General features: G+C 41.5%; 2 protein-coding genes and 1 pseudogene across 2 annotated transcripts; all 3 read left to right on the forward strand.

The window, feature by feature from the left end:
• Window positions 1–1,461: 1,461 nt before the first annotated feature.
• Window positions 1,462–2,397, forward strand: LOC140896746 (olfactory receptor 11A1-like). The gene has a single exon (XM_073308795.1). The coding sequence runs from the start codon at window positions 1,462–1,464 to the stop codon at window positions 2,395–2,397; it is 936 nt and encodes a 311-aa protein (XP_073164896.1).
• A 7,634-nt stretch (window positions 2,398–10,031) lies between these two features.
• On the forward strand, window positions 10,032–10,978 carry LOC140896747 (olfactory receptor 11A1-like; annotated as a pseudogene).
• A 12,556-nt stretch (window positions 10,979–23,534) lies between these two features.
• Window positions 23,535–24,482, forward strand: LOC140896748 (olfactory receptor 11A1-like). The gene has a single exon (XM_073308796.1). It carries the CDS (start codon window positions 23,535–23,537, stop codon window positions 24,480–24,482), a length of 948 nt encoding a protein of 315 aa, XP_073164897.1.
• Window positions 24,483–26,583: the final 2,101 nt, after the last annotated feature.

Here is a 26,583-nt window from a genome sequence, read left to right on the forward strand (position 1 = left end):
GCGTTTTGTGAAATCTGCAGAGAAAGTGTTCTTAAAATGAACATGTGCTGGGTCATCTTCTGAGACTGCCATAACATGAAATCTATGGTAGAATGCAGGTAAAATAGAACTGGAGACAAACAATTCTCCCCCAAGGAGTTCAGTCACAAATTTAATTAACACATTATTTTTTTAACGAGTGTCATCAGCATGGAAGTATGTCCTCTGGAATGGTGGCCAAAGCATTAAGGGGTATACAGATGTTTAGCATATCTGGCATGTAAATACCGTACAACGCCAGCTATAAAAGTCTCATGCAAATGGCTGTTCTCACTTTCTGGTGACATTGTAAATAAGTGGGGAGTATTGTCTCCCATAAATGTAAACAAACTTGTTTGTCTTAGCAATTGGCTGAACAATAAGTAGGACTGAGTGGACTTGTAAGCTGTAAAGTTTTGCATCATTTTGTTTTTGAGTTCAGTTATGTAACAAAAAAATTCTACATTTGTAAGTTGCACATTTACAGTAAAGAGATTGCACTATGCTACTTGTATGAGGTGAATTGAAAAATACTGTTTCTTTTGTTTATCATTTTATAGTGTAAATATTTGGAATAAAAATAATAATAGAAAGTGAGCACTGTACACTTTGTATTCTGTGTTGTCATTGAAATCAATATATTTGAAAATGTAGAAAAACATCCAAAACTTTTAAAACATTTTAACTGGTATTCTATTGTTTAACATTGCGATTAAAACGGCGATTAATCATGATTAATTTTTTTTGAGTTAACTGTGATTAATTGACAGCCCTAGTAGAAACGTGATAAATTAACAGTTTTGCAGCTATTTGGGTGTGCTGGAGGGGAATCTATATCCTAATACCCTATGCTAGCGGTTCTCAATCTTTCCAGACTACTGTAACACTTTCAAGAGTCTGATTTGTCTTGCATACCCCAAGTTTCATCTCACTAAAAAATACTTGCTTGCAAAATCAGACATAAAAATACAAAAGTGTCACAGCACACTATTTCTGAAAAATTGCTGACTTTCTCATTTTGTTTGTTTGAATCATAGAATCATAGAATCATAGAATATCAGGGTTGGAAGGGACCTCAGGAGGTCATCTAGTCCAACCCCCTACTCAAAAGCAGGACCAATCCCCAATTAAATCATCCCAGCCAGGGCTTTGTCAAGCCTGACCTTAAAAACTTCTAAGGAAGGAGATTCTACCACCTCCCTAGGTAACGCATTCCAGTGTTTCACCACCCTCCTAGTGAAAAAGTTTTTCCTAATATCCAACCTAAACCTCCCCCACTGCAACTTGAGACCATTACTCCTTGTCCATGTAGTTTGCACTGACTTCACTAGTTTCTTATTTAGCCTGTTGTAAAGCTAGGCAAATATCTAGATCACTTGCTTTTTCTCAATCACCAGTTACATTACACAGATAATGGCGAAAGTGGAAACCTACACACACCTCATGGAGAAAGGAGAAGGGGGAAATAAAACGTCTGTCACAGAATTCATCCTGATGGGATTTGGGAATCTTCCTGGAATGCAAATTCTTTTCTTCCTGCTGTTTCTAGGGATCTATATAGTCACCATGGCTGCAAACACTCTCATTGTAGTGCTAGTTGTGTTTGATCAGCACCTTCACACCCCCATGTACTTCTTCCTGGGAAATTTGTCCTGCTTGGAGATCTGTTGCAACTCAACCATCCTTCCCAGGATGCTGACTGGGGACAGGACCCTTTCTGTTACAGGCTGCATTGTGAAGTTTTATTTGTTTGGTTTCCTAGTGACCACTGAGTGTTATCTGCTAGCTGCGATGTCTTATGATCGATACTTAGCGATATGTAAACCTCTGCACTATGTCACTCGTATGAATGGCAGGTTCTGTATCCAACTAGCAGCTGGATCGTGGCTAAGTTCATTCATAGTTCTTAACATATTAATGTGTTTGGTGTCACAATTAGCCTTCTGTGGCCCTAATGAAATTGATCATTTCTTTTGTGACCTCACCCCAGTGATCAATCTCTCCTGCAGCGACACCAGTCTGGTGACCCTGGCGACCCTCATATTGTCCTCCATAGACACTGTTCCCCCATTTATGTTGACCCTGACATCCTATGTTTATATCATCTCCACCATCCTGAGAATCCCTTCCACCTCTGGGAGGCAAAAGGCCTTTTCCACCTGCTCCTCCCACCTTATTGTGGTTACAATTTTCTATGGGACCTTAATGATTGTCTACATGTCACCAAATACTGGTGCACTCAGAGCCCCAAACAAAGTGTTTTCTGTCTTCTACACGGTCTTGACACCCCTGATCAATCCTCTCATCTACAGCTTGAGAAACAAAGAGGTCAAGGAGTCCCTGAGGAAATTTCTGCGGAAGTATAGGATGTTCCCATGAATTCAGATAAATTGATTGAAATGGGATTATATCAAATCATTAGTCAGAAAGGAACCATCTACATGGTCCAAGTTCTTATCAGTTAAATCATCCTGAGTTTTAGGATGAAGATACAAAGGATTTTTTAAGAGTTGTATTTATTTAGGTAAACAATGGCAGATCCTCAACCGGTGTCAATGTCTAGAGGGACATTCATTTCTACAGTGCGATGCCATTTAAACCAGACAATGATCTTCCTCTAAATATATTTTTAAAAATCTCATCCTGAGCTCAAACTATCTTTGCCTAAATAAAAAATACAGTTCAAGTGCATGATGGGAGATTAAAGCATTCTTTTTTTATTCCCAGTATTGTTTCAGTCTCTACTTCTGGCTGCCCAGGGTTCTTGTTTTGCAAGGAGATACAGGAAGAGTGAGGAAAGTGTATAACCCTAGTGTGAATGGGAGAGATGTTCAAAGGTGGGGTTGGCAGCTCAGCATCCAATCTTTGTTGAAAGTCAGTGGGAGCTGAGCTCCTAAGTTTGTTAAGATGTCTTGAAAACTCCAGCCTATATCTTCAGAGATTTGTAGACATTAATCATCAGTTAAGTTTGAGGACTTTCAAAGAAGATATAAGAAACAAAGCCAACACCCACTGAAGTCAACAGAATGGTTCCCATTGGTCTCCACAGGTCTAAATCAGGCTATTCATCTTCAGTTCATCATCACCTTTCCAACTGCAAAATAAATATAAAGTAAAAATTTACCAGTTGGCTTGATCATATACTGTTGAGTATTCTGTGATAATACATTTTATTTTCTGTTTTCCTCTTGAATTTTTTAAGTACTTGTTCATACATTTTCCGAACACTTCTTAGGTTGTTTGAGCTATAACTATGAGAACTTCCTAATCTATATTGATTATATTTCCCATTTATTATTTCACTCAGACAAATGTTTTGAATGTCTCCAGTGAAACAAAGGTGGGATCTGTTTAATAGAGATGGTAGATAATTTTTTCCCCTATGAAAATGTTCTTTTTCTTTCAGGATTTGTTCAAAACCCTCAGTCTGAAAACTGTTGATTTTAAATGGGCTCTAGTTCCGATTATTCATCCACTATGTTTAATATCTTCAGAAATCCATTTTTCCTAAGAAAAACAAACCAGTTAACAAGTGACCAGCTGGTCCAGTCAAAAGATGGTTTCAGAGTAGCAGCCGTGTTAGTCTGTATTCGCAAAAAGAAAAGGAGGACTTGTGGCACCTTAGAGACTAACAAATTTATTTGAGCATAAGCTTTCATGAGCTACAGCTCACTTCATCGGATGCATTCAGTGGAAAATACAGTGGCGAGATTTATATACATAGAGAACATGAAACAATGGGTGTTACCATACACACTGTAACCAGAGTGATCACTTAAGGTGAGATATTACCATCAGGAGAGCGGGGGTGGGGGGAACCTTTTGTAGTGATAATCAAGGTGGGCCATTTCCAGCAGTTGACAAGAACGTCTGAGGAACAGTAGGGGTGGAGGGGGGGAACAAACATGGGGAAATAGTTTTACGCTGTGTAATGACCCATCCACTCCCAGTCTCTATTCAAGCCTAAGTTAATTGTATCCAGTTTGCAAATTAATTCCAATTCAGCAGTCTCTCCTTGGAGTCTGGTTTTGAAGTTTTCTTGTTGAAGAATTGCAACTTTTAGGTCTGTAATCGAGTGACCAAAGAGATTGAATTAAAAGAGGGTGATCTGAATGGGAAAAATGTGTTAACTTCAGGGAAACTCCAGCAGGAACCATCTCTCTATTGATGATCAATTATTGAGGAACCCCTCAGACCCTAGGATTTTCAAGGCAGATGTGAGCATGACGTATGCATGGGTATTTTTAGGAATTTTATATGCTTAGATAATCATAACCTTGCTGATAACTTTAGTAAAATGGATAAGGCAGACTAGACATTGTTCTTGTGAATGGCTTATGTTACTTTCCTTGGTCTTTGTGTGTTCTTGGAGACTAGATCTGAGACAAATGACAGAGTTACCTTTCAATGTGAGCTTGAAACTGTAGCCAACAGAGACAGAACCATGGTAATATAATACAAAATTACTTAATAGTAAATTAATGTAATTAACTATACATAGTTAGTTAAATTCACTTGAAATAAAATAAAAGGCTACAGATCCCACCAGTCAGTGCTCATTTCTTGGGTCCAGAAGCTGCGCTCTACCATCTACCACTGCTCTGTGACTGCTACCAACAACGTTGAATTGATTTGCACTCTGTCCCACAGCAATCTGTCCTCCATGAAATTGTTACATTTCCCTGCTGCTGCGTTTCTTCTTGCGGCTCTCCAAATATTGGAGGATCATGCTGTGATGTTGCACCCTATTATGCTTTATAGAAATATGCTTATGAATGTAAATATGATATAACTGGAATATGTTTTATGCTACATATGCCATGTAACATATCTCTGAAAAGGTTATGATATACTGGATATATTCATCCCATTTGTATGCATATATCATTTTTGTATTCAAAATTATGAATATTGGCTGTGTACTTGTTTGATTTTAAGTAGCCTCAGTGAAGTATTTGGTCAGCTTCTTGAAAAAAGACTATTCTCAGTAAGTGCCCAATCAAGAAACACTTAAGCTGACAATAGACTTTGATAGATGCCAGTCCACATCTGAGCTTTCCTGGGAATGTTCCTGTAGAGAACTAAGTCATGCATGGACATGTGACTTGCCCAGATGATTCCAAAACTCCATCTTGTCGAGGGGATTCTACACAGGGGCAGGGAGGGATTTCCACCCACAAGAGAAAAAGTATATAAAGCCCTGGGAGACCCCTCCATTTTGTCTTCTGCTGGCTCAAGAGGTAGCCTCTCCACCCCCAAAGGATACATGAAAGAAACTGGAACAATGCTGGTGCACTCAGAACCATGAGCCCAAAGTTGGTCTAATGCTTAGATGTCAGTGATTTCAGCTCTGCAGATTATGACAAGACTCCCAATGGAGTAAAAATTAGCTCTGTTATTACACTATGGAGGAAGAGGGAGTCAAAGTGGTGCTTAGGACCCTCAGAAGGGGCCCAAACTACCAGGTACGTATACTTACCCCCAGGTTCTCTTAAATTCCCTAGACTTTGGAACCCATGTCCTTGCCTAGCAAGTGCTACTTGGTTGAGGGTGAGTCCCTCTGTCATAAAATGCCAAGTACAGTTTTACTGTCCTTGATTCACATAACCAGGATAACAACTTTATTACTCCTTCCCCAACAACAAAGAGACTGGGGATCCCACAGAAGCCAAACTGACCATTTGGGCAAGCAGTCCATCATGCTAGGCAGGGTGGGTGTGCCCATGCAAACGAGATCAGCACCTGAAGTCCTTTTACACAGCTCATCACCTGTCAGGGTAGAGCTCACTCTGACTCTGCTTACGCTTGGAATCATTTAAAGCCTACTTTTTCGTATTTAATAAAATAACTTTTTACTTATTAATTAACCCAGATTATGTATTAATACCAGGGGTGTGGGCGGAACAGCTGGGTGGGACACCTGTACATATCTCTCTATCAGTGTTCTAGAGGGCGAACAATTTATGAGTTTACCCTGTATAAAGCTTATATAGGGTAAACTTATAAATTGTATAAGCTTCATACAGGGTAACATGGATTTATTTGGGGTATGGACCCCATTGGGAGTTGGATATCTGAGTGCTGGAGACAGGAACACTTCTTAAGCTGTTTTCGGTTAAGCCTGCAGCTTTTGTGGGATGTAGTTCAGACCTGGGTCTGTGTTTGTAGCAGGCTAGTGTGTCTGGCTCAAACCAGGCAGGGCACTGAAGTCCCAAGCTGGCAGGGAAAACAAGCTCAGAGGTAGTCTAAGCACATCAGGTGGCAGTCCCAAAGGGGTTTCTGTGATCCAACCCATCACACGTGCATCCTCTGTTTGCAACAGTCTTGACAATAGTGCAGAGCTGTGCAGTTTCCACGCTTCTGTCAGAGAGAGAGAAGGGTCATGCAAGATTGTTGTATTTTTAAGAAAGGTGCAAAAATGATGGGATATGGAGGGCATTATGGGATGGAGAAATTGAATGGTGGGAAGTCGACTCTTGCTCCCACTCACCCCTGCCTGACTCATTTCTGCCCCATAATGCATTGCCAAAACTTCCCAAAAGACAGTGAGCTGGATGATGGTGAGTTGAACACCAGGATACCTACTCATGGTGTACTGCATTGTGGATTGACACAAGCAATCCTGGTGTGTACGCAAGGAGCCAAGCATGCATGCACACAAGTGACATAGTATCTGTAAAGGATTTATGACGAAGTAACTTGCATCAACCAAAGTTTGTAGTGTAGACATAGTCCCTCAAAGAGTTCCTAGAGCAGGTCTTTTAGAAAAACATCCAATCTTGATTTAAAAATTTCCAGTGATAGAGAATCCATCATGACTTTGGTGAATTTTTCCAGTGTTTAATTACCTTCACATCTTTCACTCCCCCAACCACAGTCCTTGGGCATTTCAAACCTCGGTGAGGGCACAAGGCCTTCTAAAAAAAAGCAAGAAACTTCAGTGAGATTAGCACACATAACCTGGGATTTACAAGTGCTGGCCTCCAATGCCTGAGTTTTGAAGACTTTTTAAATGTCTTGAATCTTACACAGTGCTCCATTGGGTAAGGCACTGGACAGTGAATCAAGAGATCTGGATTCTGTTTGCTGCTCTGACCTGAAGTGCGGTCTTGGACAAACCATTGTATCTGTCCCTTCCCACTCCCCTTGGTCTATGTCAAGTGCAAGTTTTTGGGACAGGGACAGACACTTCCTCTTTGTGTGTGTAGCACCCATTACAATGGGGCCCCCCATCTCTATTTGAGTCCTTAAGGAGTCACCAACATAAAATAATCACAGCCCTTGTGTTTTTGGTAATTTTTGCTGGGCAATATAAAATCACTCCCCTTTCTATCCCCAAACCCACAACCAAATCCCAACTCAGGGAAAAAGGAATGAATACAGTCTAAAAAATCAAAAATGAAAAATTTCAACCCAAAGCAGAGGGTTTTGTTTTCACACCAAAAAGTAACACGAGACAGAGACTCCATTAAATCTACAAGGGACTTTGCTATGCTTATTGATGTGATGTTGAAGTTACCCAGATTTAATTTTTTTATTAAAGTTAATGTTTAAAATCAAATTTACACAAGTTAAGAGGGAAGGCACTGTACATCTGGGGTCGGGCTTGGGTTATGGGGGATTGCAAGTATCAGTTACAAGGTTCACGAGGTACATACATATCACATAACTCCAGCATAGATCCAGATTGGGGTGTGGGAGTTTTTAAAGTGTCAGTGGATAAATGGGCTTGGGTACGCCACCCATGGCATGTATTAGGAGTACAGTCAGGACTGGTGTAGAGAATAAGTTCCTGAGTGGAGAATAACTACAGTGATGGGCAGTGATACAAATCCCTCAGATACACACTGAAATCTTTGAATGGTAATAGACAAAAGCTCTCAATCTTTGTGGCCCAGCAGCGAGGGCCGACATATTGGTGCAGGAACCCTGGAAGCTATTTCCATGTATGCCAGTGGCTGTTTCATGACTCTTTGGAAATTGTGTCCATTCTCTGTGCCTCAGTTTCCTCATCAGTCAATTGGGTATAAGTATGCTGGCCATACTGTGTTGTGTGCTTTGAGATCCATGGATGGAAAACAGCCTGTTAGAACTAGATATTATTATTAAAGGCATGGAAACTTATTCCCCATTCTCTTGAGTTCTTGACATACACAGAGCACATGGGGGAAAAGGAAAATTTCCTTTGGAATGAGAATGCCGGAAGCGTCAGGTTTGGTGTTACACTGTTTTAACAAAACAGCACGTTGTTAATACTTTCCCTATGAAGGTAATTCTAAGTGATCACCAGCAGGAGGCCCAAAGGAGCTCCCAGCAGCAGAGGTGGATGGGGGAGGCTACTTTCCCCAATAAAGGATGCAAGAATCCAGAGCAGGAGACATTAAGGATTTGTGTCATGCAGACTGGCACACTGAGCAGCAGGAGAGAGACCCATCCCAACAGCAACATGCAGCTATCTCTCCAAGAACCGAAAGGACAAGACTGACTGTGAGGCTAGACCCAGGCACCGTCAATGGAATGGTTGTTGCTTCATGATGAGGATTAAAGGTGAGTGAGATCAGTCTCAGGGCAAACCCGCAATCTCTTCCTCAGAGGACACTCCTCTTGGTTAGTGTCTTTGCTCACTGGATCTTTGCCTGATAAGGACTTTAGAATGTGATGGTGATTTATTGCTAGAGAAATTGATGAAAGACAAAGGAGATCTGTCTACCACCTCCCCACCCCCATCTCTCTCTCTAATAAGCCATTATGTATCCTTCTAAGCCCTTATATTTATCCCTATATCAAGCCTCTTCTACAGTCTCTCTTTTTATCTCTCCCTCTACCAAACCCCTTTCACATCCCTCTATTTTTTTATTTAGACACCTCTAAATCTCCGTTGAGTCCCTTACACATTTATCTACCTATCTCCTTAAACTTCTGACTGTTCCCATACAAACTCCTCCATCTATCCATCAATCACCTTACACATCCTTCTATCTGTCTGTTTCCCTATCCTGGACATCACTTCAGTTTCTCAAAGACCTTTCTCCTCCTTTCTCCTCAGTTTCTCAACTGTTTCTCAGCTGCCTACTCAGCCCTTCCTGCAGTGCAGATTCCTATGTGCCTGCCCACCCCAGACCTGTGAGATTCTACGTATCTTCTGTTGAGTGTCTTCGGCATGGATTTCAGAGGGAGCAGAGGGCCTGCAGCACTTCCTGGGAGGGTCTGAGCACCACACAGGAAAGGGCTCTACATGTGAAATGCATGGAGACTGGAAATCCTTACAGATTAAGTAGTGGCACCAGTGGGACAAACTTTCTCTGGCCATTTAATGCTCCATCTTAGCTTTCAAGAGGAAGGGTAGTCCAATGGTTAGGGCACTACGTTGTCCTTTGGTTTCTAGACTAGACTTGGGTTCTATTCTCTGCTCTACCACCACCTTCCTGTATAGCCTTGAGGAAGTCACCCCGGGCCAGAATTTTAAAGGTATTTCGGTGCCTACTTGGATTTTCAAAAGTAGTTACCTGCCTAACACTCATTCAGATCAATGAGTTTTAGTTGCCTGGATGCCTTTGTAAATCCCACTAGATCCCGAAATACCTTTAAATATCTGGCTCTGGATGCTTTTTCTGAAAATATGTTTTTTGCCAAACACAATTAATTGAGCTCAATGCAGAACTAACTGGGGACATTCTTTGGTGTGTGTTATAGGGGATGTCAGATGAGATGAGCTAATAGTCCCTTTTGGCCTATAATTCCATGAATTGATGAATGAAAAAAGTTGAGAACTGGTGTAGAAAAAATGAGAAATTCACTGTGTTGCTGCTCTTTGGCTGGGATAGTGGGGAAATTCTATTCCTAGCTCTGTGCAACACCTGGGTGAGAAGCCGTTCCTCAGCTGGGAGGGAATATAAACCCTGGTCTTCATTGGCACCCTGAATTTATAATTAATCAGATAGAGGGAAACCACACCATTGTACAGCAAACTCCTTAACAAATCAGTACTTTTTCTCAATCCTTAGTTGCATCACATGGAGAAAGGGGAAGGGGGAAATCAAACATCTATCACAGAATTCATCCTGCTGGGATTCGGGAATCTTCCTGGACTGCAAATTCTGTTCTTCTTGCTGTTTCTAGGGATCTATATAGTCACCATGGCTGTGAACATGCTCATTGTAGTGCTAGTTGTGTTTGATCAGCACCTTCACACCCCCATGTACTTCTTTCTGGGAAACTTGTCCTGCTTGGAGACCTGCTACACCTCCACCATCCTGCCCAGGATGCTGGCCACTTTCCTGACTGGGGACAGAACCATTTCTGTTATGGGCTGCGTGGTTCAGTTTTATTGGTTTGCTTTCCTAGCAACTGCTGAATGTTATATGTTAGCCATTATGTCTTATGATTGGTAGTTAGCTACATGTAAACCCCTGCGTATGCAACACTTATGAATGGCAGGTTCTGTATGCAGCTAGCAGCTGGATCGTGGCTAAGTTCATTCATAGTTCTTAACATATTAATGTGTTTGGTGTCACAATTAGCCTTCTGTGGCCCTAATGAAATTGATCATTTCTTTTGTGATCTCAGCCCAGTGACTAATCTCTCCTGCAGTGACACTTGTCTGGTTACCCTGGCGACCCTCATCTTCTCGTCCATAAACATTGGTTTTCCATATTTTTTGACCCTGGCATCTTATGTTTATATCATCTCCACCATCCTGAGAATCCCTTCCACCACTGGGAAACAAAAGGCCTTTTCTACCTGCTCCTCCCATCTTATTGTGGTTACATTTTTCTATGGGACCCTAATAACTGTCTACATATTACCAAACACTGGGGCCCTGAGAGCCCCAAATAAAGTGTTTTCATTCTTCTACACAGTCTTGACACCCGTGATCAATCCCCTCATCTACAGCCTGAGAAACAAAGAGGTCAAGGAAGCCCTGAGGAGAGCTCTGCAGAAATGTCTGGTATTCCTATGAATTCAGAGAAATTGATTGAAATGGGAATAAATCATTTAATTAGTCTGAAAGGAACCATCTAAGTCAGGCTTTTTCAAACTGTGATCCACGGACCCTTGGGGGTCCATGAGGGTACCCCAGGGGGTCTGCGGGCCCCACTTATCAACTCCTTCCCCTCTCTCCCAGCACCTCCTGCGTGCCAGGAAACAGCTGTTCAGCTGCACTGGGATTTGGTTCCTACTTTTCCTATGCTGTTTTGAAAATCCCTGCCTCTGTCTTTATGGATTTGTTTACATTAGCCCTCAGTTGAGTTTCAGAGTTTTCAAAGAAGATTTGAGGGACTAGTCCAACTCCCACTGAAATCAAGGGAAAGATTCCCATTGACCTTAAAGGGCTCTGCATCAGGGCATCACAGCCTTTCCCACAACAAAACAAATGAACTAAAGAATTACCAGCTGGCATGACCGGGAACTGTTCAGTATTAAGTGGCAATAAATGTGGTGGTTTCTTTCTGTTTTCCCCTTGAGTGTTTTTAAATAATTCTTCAAACATTTTCTGAATACTTGTAAGGTGATTTGAGATATAGTAATAAGAACCGTTCTGTTCTGGATTTATTAGATTTCCCTGTTAATTCTTCCAATCTTTTGAAAATGTTCTGAAAGTCTCACATTAAACAAAGGCAGGGGTCTGTTTAGGAGAAGTAATGGATGATATATATATCCATCATCTTCAATCGCCATAAGTATATATACAATATATATTGCTAATAGAAAATTTAAAAAAAAACAGGATTTTTTCCAAAAAACTGAAAACCTTCAGTCTGAAAAATGCTGGCTTTAAGTGGGCTCTGGTTCAAACTACTCATTCACTGTGTGTAATCTCTTCAGAATCTACTTTTCCTAAGAAAATCAAACCAGCTTACAAGTGACCAACCAGCCCAGTAAAAAAAAGCTATGTATTCAGTTATTATATAATAGATTGGGGTTGTTTTTCCCCTTCTCACTTTTTCCCCCATGTATTTTAAATAATATTTCTAAATCTTTTGACCTTGTCAGAAGCCTATTGCATTTGTGACAGCCTGTTGTCTGTGTTCCTTGGATTCTCCATTAATCTTTGCAAAATATCCCATATTGTTGAGATATCCTTGGTTTACAAGCCCCAGTGCTCTAATACTTGAGCTATGGAGAGTGTATGTGACCCCTCATGTCTTACACTGGGCTCCAGCGAGTAAAGCACTGGGCTAGAAATAAGAACACCTGTTTTCTGTTATTTATTCTGATCTCAGGTGGGGTCTCAGCCAAGCCATTGGCCTCTCTTTTCTCAGCACCACTTTTGTCTATTTCAATTGGAAATGTTTTGGAGCAGGGAGTTTCTCTCCCCGTGTGTGTGTAGCATGCAGCGCAATGAGGATCCCAACTCTATTTGAGTCCTTAAGGAGTCACCATAGTCAATTGTAACACCCCTTGTGCTTTTGGTGATTGCTACAGGGGCTGACCAGGACATTACCTAGGGAGGTGGTGGAATCTCCATTCTTAGAGGTTTTTAAGGCCTGGCTTGACAAAGCCCTGGCTGGGATGATTTAGTTGTGGTAGGTCCTGCTTTGAGCAGGAGGTTGGACTAGATGCCTCCTGAGGTCCCTTCCAGCCCTGATCTTCCATGATTCTATAGTATTTAACAATGTAAAATGACTCCGCCTTCTACTCCCAAAATCCAACCAAATCCCCACCCAGAAAAAGAGAATGAATATAATAGAAAAAATCAATACGAAAAACTCCACCCCAAAGCAGAGGGTTTCGTCCCCACCCCACCAAAAAAGAGGAAATTAAATCAGAGTTTGCATTAAATCAAGAAAGGATTTTGCTATTACAGTTGATTTTATGCTGAATTTGCTCAGATGCTACAGGAATGGGCAGCAACACAAATCCCTGTGACATATAACAGAAAACTTTGAATGTTAACAGACAAAGGCTCCCAGTCTGTGTGGTCCAGCAGCCATGGTGATACACTTTGACTGTGGAAGCCTGTAAGCTACACCCAGCTATGCCAATGTCATGTTTCACAACCCTTTGGAATCACTTCCTTTCCCCTTGCTTCAGTTTCCAGATCTGTATAATAGGGATAAAGATACTGCCATGTGGTATAAAGTGCTTTGAGATCTATGGATAGCCATATGTTATTAATAAAGATATGGAAAATTATTTGCCATTCTCTGGGGCTCTTGGGACAGATACAGCACATGGGGGGAAAGGGGAGATTTCCTCTGGAATTAGAATACTCGTGGCATCAGCTTTAGTGTGACACTGGTTTAACTAACAATACAGTGTTAATTCCCCTATGAAGGTAATTGTAAAAGATAACTGGCAGCAGGGCCCAAGGAATATCCCAGAAGCAGGAAGGGCCAGGGGGAGGCTGCTGTACATGATAAACCCTGCAAGGATCTAGTCATATAACAATTTGTGTGATGCAAACAATCATGCTGGGCTACAGGAGAGAGAGACATCCCCCAGCCACATATAGGTATCTCACGAGCAGAGGACAAACCTCACTCTAAGACCAAACCCAGTCACCGTCAATGGAGAAGTCACTCCTTCATGCTGAGGATTAAAGGCGAGTGTTACCAGCATCAAACTCTTCCTCAGACTTTACCTCACTTAGAAGAACACTCCTATTAGACAGGGTCCTCACTTCCTGGCAGCTTCGCCTGAATAAGGACTTAAGCATCTCATCATGATACTGCGAGAGAAATGGATGAAACACAAAGAAGCTCTATGTGTCAAGCCCCTTATCTATCTATCTATCTATCTATCTATCTATCTATCTATCTATCTATCTATCTATCTATCTATCGAGGAAAATTACTCATCGATCTCTGTCTACTTATTTATCGGTTCATCTCTCTGTTGAGTTCTTTAAAGATCTATCTAACCTTTAAACAAGTATCTGTCTCTGTGACCAAAACCTCGCTCTATCCACTCTTCTCCTTACACATCCCTCTATCTGTATATCCTTCTTTTACCTTCTCTCTGTCTGTCTCTCTTTCTGCTGGCAGCCCATTGTTTTCTCAGGGTTCACCTGCCCCACCCAGTCCAGGGAGATACTACATGTCTCTTGTTGAGAATCTTCTCCCTGGATTACAATGGGAGTTGAAGCCCCTCAGCATTTCTTGTGGGGTGCATGTTAGAAATGCACTGGCATTCCTTACAGCTTGGGAAGCAGTGACACCTGCATAACGAACTTTGCCTGGCCATTTGCTGCTCCAACCTTGCACTCAAGAGCAAGGATAGTCCAATGATTGGCACACTATGGTGATGTTTGGGAGACCTGACTTATGTTTTCTGCTCTGCCACCGCATCCATGTGTAGTCCAATCAAGTCACTCTGGGCCTGATTTTTAAAGGTATTTGGGTGCTTAGTGAGTTGGGAGCTAGGCACTAACTGCTTTTGAAAATGGCACTAGGCACAAAATGCCTTTAAAAATCTGGCTTTTTCTGTCTCTGCTTCAGCTCTCCACCCATAAAATGTGGATAACAGCATTGCTGTACCTCACTGAGATATTATAAGGTGTGCTGCTGTAATGGGGTTATGTAAGAACCTCACAAGGGTACACTTTCCTTTCTTCCCCCTGCTATATCCCTTTAGAGCTCCTGACGTTACTGAACAGAGAGTGTGGCCCTGTGTACTAAGTTAGTACTGCTCTTTTTGCTACTCAGAGCTGATCTGTAGTTACACCCCAACAGAGTCATGACAGTCAAGGAATTGCTGAGAGCTATTAATTGGTTATATGTTTTTACAGCTCCTAGAAGGACCTAATCCCATGGGATCACCACAAACACATATAGCCAGGAATTAATCAGTAACCTTTAATAGTTGATCAATAGTTCACAATTCATGACCAATAATAAGAGGGTTTAGTTTTCCTTGATCGGTCACTAAGGCAATAAGAATGAGAGGAATCTGCATGTGTGACTGATTGGGGGATTTCCTTTGTGCATTGGGCAGGAACCTCTATACAGTCTCTTGCTTCTGTGCTGCTGATCAGTATCCCACCCTCATTTAAGGCACTAGCTAGATACAATTACATTCATGTCCTATAGCGTCTGTCCGTATGGCCCTATCTCCCATCAAATAAGTTTAGGAGCAACTCAGAATAAGCTCCCCCTGTGATGCCATGGTTAAAAGACCAGATGTGATCTTTGGATGGACAAACAGAAGAATAATGAGCAGGAAAGAGTAACCACCTCTCTATACAGCACTGGTGAGACAGGCAATGGAATACTGCATCCAGTTCTGGGGTCCACATTTTAAGAAGAATGTTGCAAGATCACAGATGATCGTAAATCAAAGAGACACAAAAATTATGCCAGGGCTGGAGAAAATGTTTCACAGTGAGAAACGGTTCAAAGAGCCCAACTGTTTAGCTTATCAAAAATAAGACTGAGAGCTGACTTGGTTACAGGGAATAGGGAGGAAGGAGAAGGTACTAAAGGGCTCTTGAAATTAGTGGACAAAGGAAGGACAAAAACCAATGGCTGCAAGTGAAAGTCAGACTAATTTAAATTAGAATTGAACACACTTTTTTAAAAGTGAGGGTGATTAACCTGTGGGCAAACTCCGAAGGACAGTTGTGGATTCCCTGTCTCTTGATGCCGTCCAATCAAGATGGCAGGTCACATTTTTAAAGGCATCGAGATGGCTAAAACCCATTGAAGCTGCTAATTCTTGGGAGCCTAGATTCTTTTAAATTCCTACTAAGTTGCTAAATAGCCTTAAAGATCTGGCTCTGGACGCTTTTCTAGAAGATCTCCGTTAGCCAAACACAGGTTATTGAGTTCAATGTGGGAGAAACTGTGGGAAACCACGGTGTGTGTTATACAGGATCTAATAGCCCTTTTGAGCAACAAAATCTATTAATCCAGTGGTCCCCAATGCGGTGCCCATGGGTGCCATGGTGCTCGCTGGGGCATTTATGTACGCCCACCATCAGGGCCGGCGCCAAGGAAAGAAGAGTAGAGGAGCACATCCGCCGAGGAACCTACCACCAAAATGCCACCGGAGGCCACCGGAGGAGAAGCGTCGCCATCAAAATGCCACCCAGTTTCATTGTACAGCATCCGCCCTAACTAATTATTACTTTTCCTCTATCACGAGATATGTCACATGGAGAGAGGAGAAAGAGGAAACCGATGTACATCTCATGGAGAAAGGAGAAGGGGAAAATCAAAAGTCTATCTCCGAATTCATCCTGCTGGGATTCAGGAACCTCCCTGAACTCCACATTCTTTTCTTCTTGCTGTTTTTAGTGATCTACATAGTCACCATGGATGTGAACATGCTCATTGGGGCACTAGTTGTGGCTGATCAGCACCGTCACACCCCCATGTACTTCTTCCTGGGGAATTTGTCCGGCTTGGAAATCTGCTACACCTCCACCCCAGAATGCTGGCGAATCTCCTGACCGGAAACAGGACCATTTCTGTTAGCCAGTGCATCATACAGTTTTACTGCTTTGCTCTGCTACTGACCACTGAGTGTTACCTGCTAGCTGTGAAGTCTTTTGATTGCTTCTTAGCATATGTAACCTGCTGCACTATGTCACCCATATGAATGGCAGGTTCTGTATCCAGCTAGCAGCTGGATCTTGGGTAAGTTTATTCATACTTATTACCATATTAATATCTTTGGTGTTGCAATTAGCATTCTGTGGCCCTAATGAAATTGATCTTTTTTTTTTGTCATCTCACCCCAGTCATTAAACTCTCCTGCCGCAACATCAGTCTGGTTACCCTGGTGACCCTCATGTTCTTCTCAATAGACACTGTCCCCCCATTTCTTTTGACCCTGACATCTTATGTTTATATCATCTCCACCATCCTGAGAATCTACCCCTGGAAGGCAAAAGGCCTTTTCTACTTGCTCCTCCCACCTTATTGTGGTTACAATTTTCTATGTGACCCTAATGACTGTCTACATATTATCAAACACCAGAGCCCTAAACAAGCACTCAGAGCCCTACACAAAGTGTTTTCTGTCCTTTACATCACTGGTTCTCAAAGCTGGTTCACCACTTGTTCAGGGAAAGCCCCTGGCGGGCCTTGACTGTTTGTTTATCTGCCACGTCCACAGGTTTGGACAATCACGGCTCCCACTGGCCGCTGTTCGCCACTCCTGGTCAGTGGGGGCTGCGGGAAGTGGCGCAGGCCTAGGGAAGTGCTGGCCACACTTTCCGCAGCCCCCATTGTCCTGGAGCAGCGAACCAGGGCCAGTGGGAGCCGCGATCGGATGAACCTGTGGGCGCGGCAGGCAAACAAACTGGCCTGGCCTGCCAAGGGCTTTCCCTAAAAAAGCAGTGGACCACTGCTTTACACTGTCTTGACTCCCCAGCTCAATCTCCTCATCTACAGCCTGAGAAACAAAGAGGTCAAGGAGGCCCTGAGGAGAGCTCTCCAGAAAGGTAGGATTTAGAGAGGGTAATTGATATGGCAATAAATCAGTTCTGGTCTGAAATGACCCATTTAGGTGGCCCAAGTCCTTGTCAGCCCTCCTGAGTTATAGCAAGGAGATACTCAGCATTTTTTACATTTGCATCTCCTATTTAGTTGTATTTATTTAGGTAAATTGGGCAGATCCTCAGCAGGTGTAAATTGACACAGCTGCATTGGTTGTTATTCCCTATCTTATCTCAGTCTCTCTAAACCAGTGGTTCTCCCATTGCAATGAGAAATAGGAAAAATGGGGACAGTGGGAAGCCATGGTGTGAATGAGAGATCCATCTTTAAACCTTAATTTCATTGTTTTGACATTAAACACATAACAAAATGAAACATCTATAAATACATGCCCAAGATGAATATAGTATATAAATAACCAAATTCAATGTTTGTTATTTTCTAAACCTGGAACCAAACAAGTAAACAGCTAAAAACCTGAACCCGCAGAGGTCATCCAGGGCATCAACTATTAAAGTGACTAAATAGGTAAACGTGTGAGAACATATCCTCTGAGTATCAAAGACTAATAAATACTAAACTGCAAAAGTATGCAACAGTTTCATGTGTGACCAGATATCTTCATATGTTTTCCAAGTGTTTCTATAAGACAGAGTCATTTTTTCCATTAATGCCATCATGGAGAGCTCACTAAGCAAGTCTGTGTAGGATGGAGAAATTGCATATTTCCATTTTCTCAAAATAACTCTTTTGGTCACTAAAATAATTACTGCCTGGTAATATCAACTCCTCCAGCACCCCCAAAATACACAAACTTGCAGAAGGAAAAACTTAAAGTTTTTGTGAGAGCACTAACTCATAGAATCATAGGACTGGAAGAGACCTTGAGAGGTCCACTCATGGCAGGACTATTTAGACCATCCCTGACAGTTGTTTGTCTAACCTGCTCTTAAAAATCTACAGTGATGGAGATTCCTCAACCTCCCTAGGCAATTTATTCCAGTGCTCAACCACCCTGACAGGTAGGACGTTCCAGGAAACATGCATTTTTGACAGGTGTAGAGGACATGTGGAAGGTTGTCATGGGGCTCTTGGCACCTCCAACTTTCATTGTGTGGTGCCAATCTAGCTTTAAACCAACATTCTGGAGTCCAGCAGCACCTGTTTAATATTTTGTTCTAGAACAATTGCAAGGATAAAGAACCTGAAGAATCAGTTTTCTCTTGTGATAGTATGGCTAGGTTACTTTTCCCATTTTTTCTTTGAGACTGAGATTGAGAGGGTAATGCAAAGCAGTAAGCCACCTATAAGTCATTCCTATAAAAGGACTTTTGTTTCCGTATTTCTTAACATGCTCTTAAAGGTGATAGCATAGAAACAGACCAATTCCCCTCTATCCTTGCATGAATCCTTGAGCTTAGCCACTGAAGGAAGGAACTGTGTGACAGTGGTAGCTGATATTTGTTGCATATGCAATCAAAGGAGGCCAGTCTATCATCTTGTATTATATCTTGAATTTTTGTTAATACTTTTTCTATCCAAATTGTTTTAAGTGCGGATTGATCCTGATGCATGGGCTAGCCCATAGTGTTATGAGAAGAGAATGTGTAAAAACAGATGCTATGATCATCTTAAAACACTGTATGATGGCCCATGTAGATGTAAAGATTGGATTTTTCTTTAAGGGAGTCAATATCTCTTAAGATTTATAATAGAAGAGAGGGAATCAAATGACATAGCTAAGATTTTTCAGTCTCAAACCAGGCCAGTGTTTATACGAAGCTACTGGAGTGGAACGGCCTTACAACAGGACACATTTGGAATGCTATATTATATAGATACAAATCTGTCAACATCATTAACCTTTATTCTGAACACAGTTATACGTTTGGCCAATACACTATCCCATGGAAATGAGTTCCACAGGTTAATTTTGCATTGTATAAAAAAAGTGTTTCCTCTTGTTGTATTAAACCTGCTGCCTATGAATTTCATCAGGTGACCTCTGTTTTTGTATTGTGAGAAAAGTTAGATAAGACTTCTCTATTCACTTTTCCACACTATACTCAATGACTCCCAGATCTCTTTCCTGAGGAGTGCCAGCTAATTTAGAACCCATCATTATGTATACATACTTTGGACTATTTTCCCACTATGCATTACTTTACACTTATAATATTAAAATATTAAATATTAAATTTCATCTTTCGTTTTGTTACCCAGCCAACCAATTTTGTGAGATCTCCCTGTAATTTTTTACAGTCAGCTTTGGAAATAGCTATCTGCTATAGTACTATAGTTCTTTATTATCTGCAAACTTTGTTTTTTATCATCTGCTATAGCTATCTGCTATAGTTTTTTATCATCTGCAAACTTTGCCACTTTACTATTTACTCCCTTTTCCAGATCATTAATTAATATGTTGGCTAGCATACAGATCCTTGTGGGTGCCTGCTGTTTATCTGTCTCATTGTGAAAACGAACCATTTATTCCTACCTTCTGTTTCCTGTCTTTTAATCTGTCATTGATCCATGAGAGGACCTCCCCTTTTATACCATGACTGCTTATTTTGCTTAAGAGTCTCTGCTGAGGGATCTTGTCAAAGGTTTTCTGAAATTCCAGGTACCCTATATCAACAGAATCACCCTTATCCACATGCTTGTTGACACCCTCAAAGAATTCTAATAGATTGGTGAGGCATGATTTCCCTTTACAATAGGTGTACAGACTCTTCTCCAACAAATCATGTTCACCTATATATCTGATAATTCTGTTCTCTACTATAATTTCAACCAGTTTTCCTGGTATTGAAGGTAGGCTTACCAGCCTGTCATTACCAGGGTCACCCCATTTTTGAAAATTGGTATTGCATTTCCTACCTTCCAGTCATCTTGTACAGAGGCTGATTTCACACAGTTAGCGATCTGCAATTTCATATCTGAGGTGCTACAGAATTTGTGGATGAATCCCATCTGATCCTGGTTACTTATTCCTGTTTCATTTATCAATTTGTTCTAAAACCTTTTCTACTGACACATCAGTGTGGGAACTTATTTCAGATATGTTGCCCAAAAAAGAATGTCTGATGATGGGGATCTTCCCCCACATCCTCTGCAGTGAAGATCAGCACAAAAAGTTCATTGAGGTTCTCTGCAATGGCCTTGTTTTCCTTGAGTGCTCCTTTAACATCTTGGTCATCTAATGTCCCCACTGCCTTTTGGGCAGGCTTCCTGCTTCTGATCTACATATATATATAGTTTGTTTGTTTGTTTTCTTCTTCAGCATTTGCTTTTCAAATTCTTTTATGACCTGGTTATGATACATTTACACTTAATCTGACAGATTTTGTGCTACTTCCCACTATTCTTACTGGCACTGGACTTCCAAATTTTACAGGATGCCTTTTTTGCATCCAATGATCTCCATTACTCTGCTGTTTAGCCACGTTGGCATTCTTTTGGTCCTCTTATTGTCCTTTCTGATTTAGGATATACATTTAATCTTAATCTCTATTATGCTATTTTTAAATACTTCCCATTCTGCTTGCAGGCCACTTGTATTTTCTGATTTTGTTGCCTCTCTAAGCTTCATTAGCAATTCACCATCCCTGTCACCATGTTCGTCAGACGGTCAGTAGTATATTCCCACTTCTATACACTTATTCTTGAAGCATGTAATTTCTATCCATAGAGATTCTATGATACGCTGGTAGATACGCTGGAGGGTAGGGATAGGATACAGAGGGACCTAGACAAATCAGAGGATTGGGCCAAAAGAAATCTGATGAGGTTAAACAAGGACAAGTGCAGAGTCCTGCACTTAGGACGGAAGAATCCCATGTACCGCTAAGACTAGGGACCAAATGGCTCGGCAGCAGTTCTGCAGAAAAGGACCTAGGGGTTACAGTGGATGAGAAGCTGGATATGAGTCAACAGTGTGCCCTTGTTGCCAAGAAGGCCAATGGCATTTTGGGACGTATATGTAGGGGCATTGCCAGCAGATCGAGGGACCTGATTGTTCCCCTCTATTCAACATTGGTGAGGCCTCATCTGGAGTACTGTGTCCAGTTTTGGGCCCCACACTACAAGAAGGTTGTGGAAAAATTGGAAAGAGTCCAGCGGAGGGCAACAAAAATGATTAGGGGACTGGAACACATGACTTATGAGGAGAGACTGAGGGAACTGGGATTGTTTAGTCTACGGAAGAGAAGAATGAGGGGGGATTTGATAGCTGCTTTCAACTACTTGAAAGGGGGTTCCAAAGAGGATGGATCTAGACTGTTCTCAGTGGTAGCAGATGACAGAACAAGGAGTAAAGGTCTCAAGTTGCAGTGAGGGAGGTTTAGGTTGGATATTAGGAAAAACTTTTTCACTAGGATGGTGGTGAAACACTGGAATGCGTTACCTAGGGAGGTGGTGGAATCTCCTTCCTTTGAAGTTTTTAAGGTCAGACTTGACAAAGCCCCGGCTGGGATGATTTAGTTGGTTGATTGATCCTGCTTTGTGCAGGGGGTTGGACTAGATGACCTCCTGAGGTCCCTTCCAACTCTGATATTCTATGATTCTATGATTGATTCTATGAGTTGAATCCATTTAAGATTTTTACATGATTTGACTCCATGCTTTAAACATATAATGTCACTCCCAGTCCCAGTGTAATCTACTCTGCCATTCCTACATATTTTATACCCTGGTACTACGTGTCCCATTGATTATCCTCATTCCTCCAACTTTCTACCAACAACATGATGCCTATTATATCAATACCCCCACTTGAAGCCATGCATTCCTTTTCACCCATCTTAGTAATTAGACTTCTAGCCTTGGTATATAAGCACTTCTACATTGTATCAATATTCAGTTGATTACCTTCAAGTGTGGTTTTTAAATATGACTCTATTACTAGAGACTGTTCCTCATTACCACCTGCCTCTACTTTGCCTATTCTCTATACAAGGATATGGCATCCCCCTTTAATTAATTCATCCCAGGGGGACCCCTTCACCCCATTCCTATGCCATCAGCTTTGGTGTTATTCTCTTTTAACAAATGATACACAGTGTTAATTTTCCTATGACAATAATTTTAAGTGATCACCAGCAGGGGGCCCAAGGGAGATCCCAGCAGCAGAGGTGGCCAAGGGGAGGCTGCTTTCCCCAATAAAGGGTGAAAGAATCCAGAGCAGGGGACATTATGGATTTGTGTCCTGTTGACAGGCATGCTGGGCAGCAGGAGAGAGACCCTGTCCCAACAGCAACACACAGCTATCTCCCTAGGAGCTGAAAGGACAAGATTGACTGTGAGGCCAGATCCAGTCACTATCGATAGAGAGATCACAGCTTCAAGCTGAGGATTAAAGGTGAGTGTAAGCAATCTCATGGCAAATCCTCAAACTCAGCCCTCACACTGAAGGACACTCCTCTTGGTCAGTGTCTTCACTCACTGGGAGCTTTACCTGAGTAAGGACCTTAGCATCTCATCATGATTTATTTCTAGAGAGATTGATGAAGGACAAGGAGATCTGCCTGCCACCCACTTGTCTATCGAGCTCTCTAATAAACCCTTTATTCATGCTTCTAATCCCTTATATCTATCCCTCTGTCAAGCCTCTGTCACAGTCTCTGTACTTGTTTTTTATCTATCCTTGTACCAACCCCCTTTCACATTCCTCTATCTATCTTTCTGCTTAGACATCTATGAATCTCCTGCTTTCCTAGAAAATATGTTTTAGCCATAAACAATTAATTGAGCTGAGTGCAGGTCTATCTAGGAACATTCTTTGGTGTGTTTTTGTAGTAGACATCTGACTACATGATTTCAGAGTACCTTTTGGCCAGTAAATTTATGAATTGCTGAATGAAAGAAGTTGAGAACAGGTGTAGGAAAGTCACAAATACACTGTGTTGTTGTTCTTTTGTTGGGATGCTGCTCTGTGGTGGAGAAATTCTATTCTTAGCTCTATGCAATACCTGGGTGAGAAGCAGTTCCTCATTCGGGTGAGATTATAAACTTTGATCTTAGCTGGCACGCTGAATTTGTAAGGAATCACATAGAGGGAAATCACAGCATTGTACAACAAACTCCTTAACTAATCATTACTTTTTCTCAATCACTAGTTGAATCAGATGAAGAATGGAGAAAGGAGAAGGGGAAAATCAAACGTCTATCTCCGAATTCATCCTGCTGGGATTCGGGAATCTCCCTGGACTGCAAATTCTGTTCTTCTTGCTGTTTCTAGGTATCTACATTGTCACCATGGCTGCGAACTTGGTCATTGTAGTGCTAGTTGTGGTTGATCAGCACCTTCACAGTCCCATGTACTTCTTCCTGGGGAACTTGTCCTGGTTGGAAATCTGCTACTCCTCAACCATCGTGCCCAGGATGATGGCCAGTTTCCTGACTGGGGACAGAACTGTTTCTGTTACCGGCTGCATGGTTCAGTTTTATTGGTTTGGTGTCCTATTGACTGTTGAGTGTTATCTGCTAGTTTCGATGTCTTATGATCGGTACTTAGCAATATGTAAACCCCTGCGCTATGCAACACTTATGAATGGCAGGTTCTGTATGCAGCTAGCAGCTGGATCTTGGCTAAGTTCATTCATCATTCTTGCTATAATAATATATTTGGTATCACAATTAGCCTTCTGTGGCCCTAATGAAATTGATAATTTCTTCTGTGATCTCACCCAAATGATTAACCTCTCCTGCAGTGACACCGGTCTGGTTAATCTGGCAACCCTCATCTTCTCTTCCACAAACATCATTCTACCATTTCTTTTGACCCTAGCATCTTATGTTTATATCATCTCCACCATCCTGAGAATCTCTTCCATCAATGGCAAGCAAAAGGCCTTTTCCACCTGCTCCTCCCATCTTATCATGGTCACAATTTATTATGGGACTCTAATAACTGTCTACATGTTACCAAACACTGGAGCACTCAGAAACCTGAACAAATTTGTTTCTGTCCTTTACACTGTCTTGACACCCCTGATCAATCCCCTCATCTACAGCCTGAAAAACAAAAAGGTCAAAGAGGCCCTGAGGAGAGCACGGCAGAAATGTTGGGTCTTCCAATAAACTCTGAGAAATTGATTGAAATCATAGAATCATATAATTATAGCACTGGATAGAACTATTTTATGAATGGTGAAATTGACATTTATTGATATTTACCAAGAAAATCTAGGCCTACCGAGAATAGCTATTTGTGATGTAACACAAAGTCTTTCTACTTTGTATTTACTAGATTCTCCATTAATTGTTTCAGTCTCAGGAAAATTTCCCTCTTTCTCAAATTAAACAAAAGCAGGGATCTGTTCAGTAGAACTGGTGAATGATTCCAATCACACATCCCACCCCACATACACACACCCCTTCTGTGGACAATTTCAAAACTTTTTTTTTCATTATTTATTCCAAAAAAGGAAAATGCCCAACCTGAAAAATGTTGGTTCTAAATGGGGGTTTACAATGGGTTTTGGTTCTGACTGCTCATCCTGCAGGAAAACAAACCAAGTAAAAAGTGACCACTTGGTCCAATGAAAACGCCGTCAGGTATTAAGTGATATTAACATGGTTTTCCCCTATTCCTTTTTTTGTGTATTTAAAAAAAATATTCTTAAGACTTTTGACCCTGCCAGAAGTCTCCATTCTGAGGATACTATGAAGAGGGTAAACCTCAGGAATGAAAATTAATAGGAATGAGGGCAAGATATATCCATTTTTCAAAGTGCGTTTGTAGCAGACTTTAACACCTGCCCATGCTTTTGAAAGCAGTATTGTAAGTAAAGTGGTGCTCGTTGGATTTGACACTTTGGTACCATGGATCAATTCCATGCAAAGGACACTGTAAGAGCCACTAAATTCATTATTGAACTTCATGGCCAGCTATGCTTATTAGGAGACAAAACAACACCAAGGGATAGACAATGAGACAGTAAATATCATAATGCCCCTATATAATCCATGGTACACACACACCTGGAATACTGCCTGCAGGTCTAGTTGCCCCATCTGAAAAAAAGATGTATTAGAATTGGAAAAGATACAGAGAAGGGGAACAAAAATGATTAGGGGTATGGGACAGCTTCCATATGAGGAGAATTAAAGAGACTGGTGTTCAGATTAGAAAAGAGATGACTAAGGGGTATGTTAGAGGTCCATAAAACCATTAATGGTGTGGCGATGGTGAATAAGGAAGTGTTAATTATCCCTTCACATAACACAATAATTTTACCCAATGAAATTAATAGGCAGCAGGTTTAAAACAAACAAAAGGAAGTATTTCTTCAGAAAACTCACAGTCAACCTGTGGAATTGTTGCCAGAGGATTTTGTGAAGGCCAAAAGAATAACTGGGTTCAAAAAAGAACTAGATAATTCCTTGGAGGATAGCTCCATCAATAGTTATTAGCCAGAATGGTCAGAAACACAATCCCATGCTCCATATGTTCCTAAATCTCTGACTGCCAGATACTGAGACTGTTGAATAGGGGACAGATCACTCAATAATTGCCCTGTTCTGTTCATTCCCTCTGAAACATCTTTCATGGGTCACTGTCAGAAGACATGATAGTAGGCTAGATGGACCAATGTTCTGTCATGGCATGGCCATTCTTATGTTCTTAGCGCCATTCTCAAATGACCAAGGGATTTGGGATCTTGGGATTTGGGAATGTCCCAGAACTGCATGTTCTTCTCTTCCTGCTGTTTCCAGTGATCTTTGTTATGACCATGACCGGCAACACCCTCATCATTGTGTTAGTTGTGGTGTATCAGCACCTTCACACCCCCATGTACTTCTTCCTGGGGAACTTGTCCTGCTTGGAGACCTGCTACAGCTCAGCCATCCTGCCCAGGATGCTGGCAAGTCTCCGGACTGGGGACAGAGCCATTTCTGTCAGGGGGTGCTTTGTACAATTTTATTGTTTTGGTTTCATGTTAGAAGCAGAATGTTACATTTTAGCCATGATGTCTTACGACGGATATTTAGCGATATGTGAACCTCTGCATTATGCAGCCCAAATGAATGCCAGGTTCTGCCTCCAGCTCATGACAGGCTGTTGGACAAGTGGACTCCTAGTTAGCACAATAGGAATGTTTCTGATGTCACTGTCAACTTTCTGACCATTGACCATTTCCTTTGTGAGTTAACCCCAGTGATTAAAGTCTCCTGTGGT

The sequence above is a fragment of the Lepidochelys kempii genome, chromosome 13 (genome assembly GCF_965140265.1).
Source record: "Lepidochelys kempii isolate rLepKem1 chromosome 13, rLepKem1.hap2, whole genome shotgun sequence".
NCBI classification, from domain to species: Eukaryota; Metazoa; Chordata; order Testudines; family Cheloniidae; genus Lepidochelys; species Lepidochelys kempii.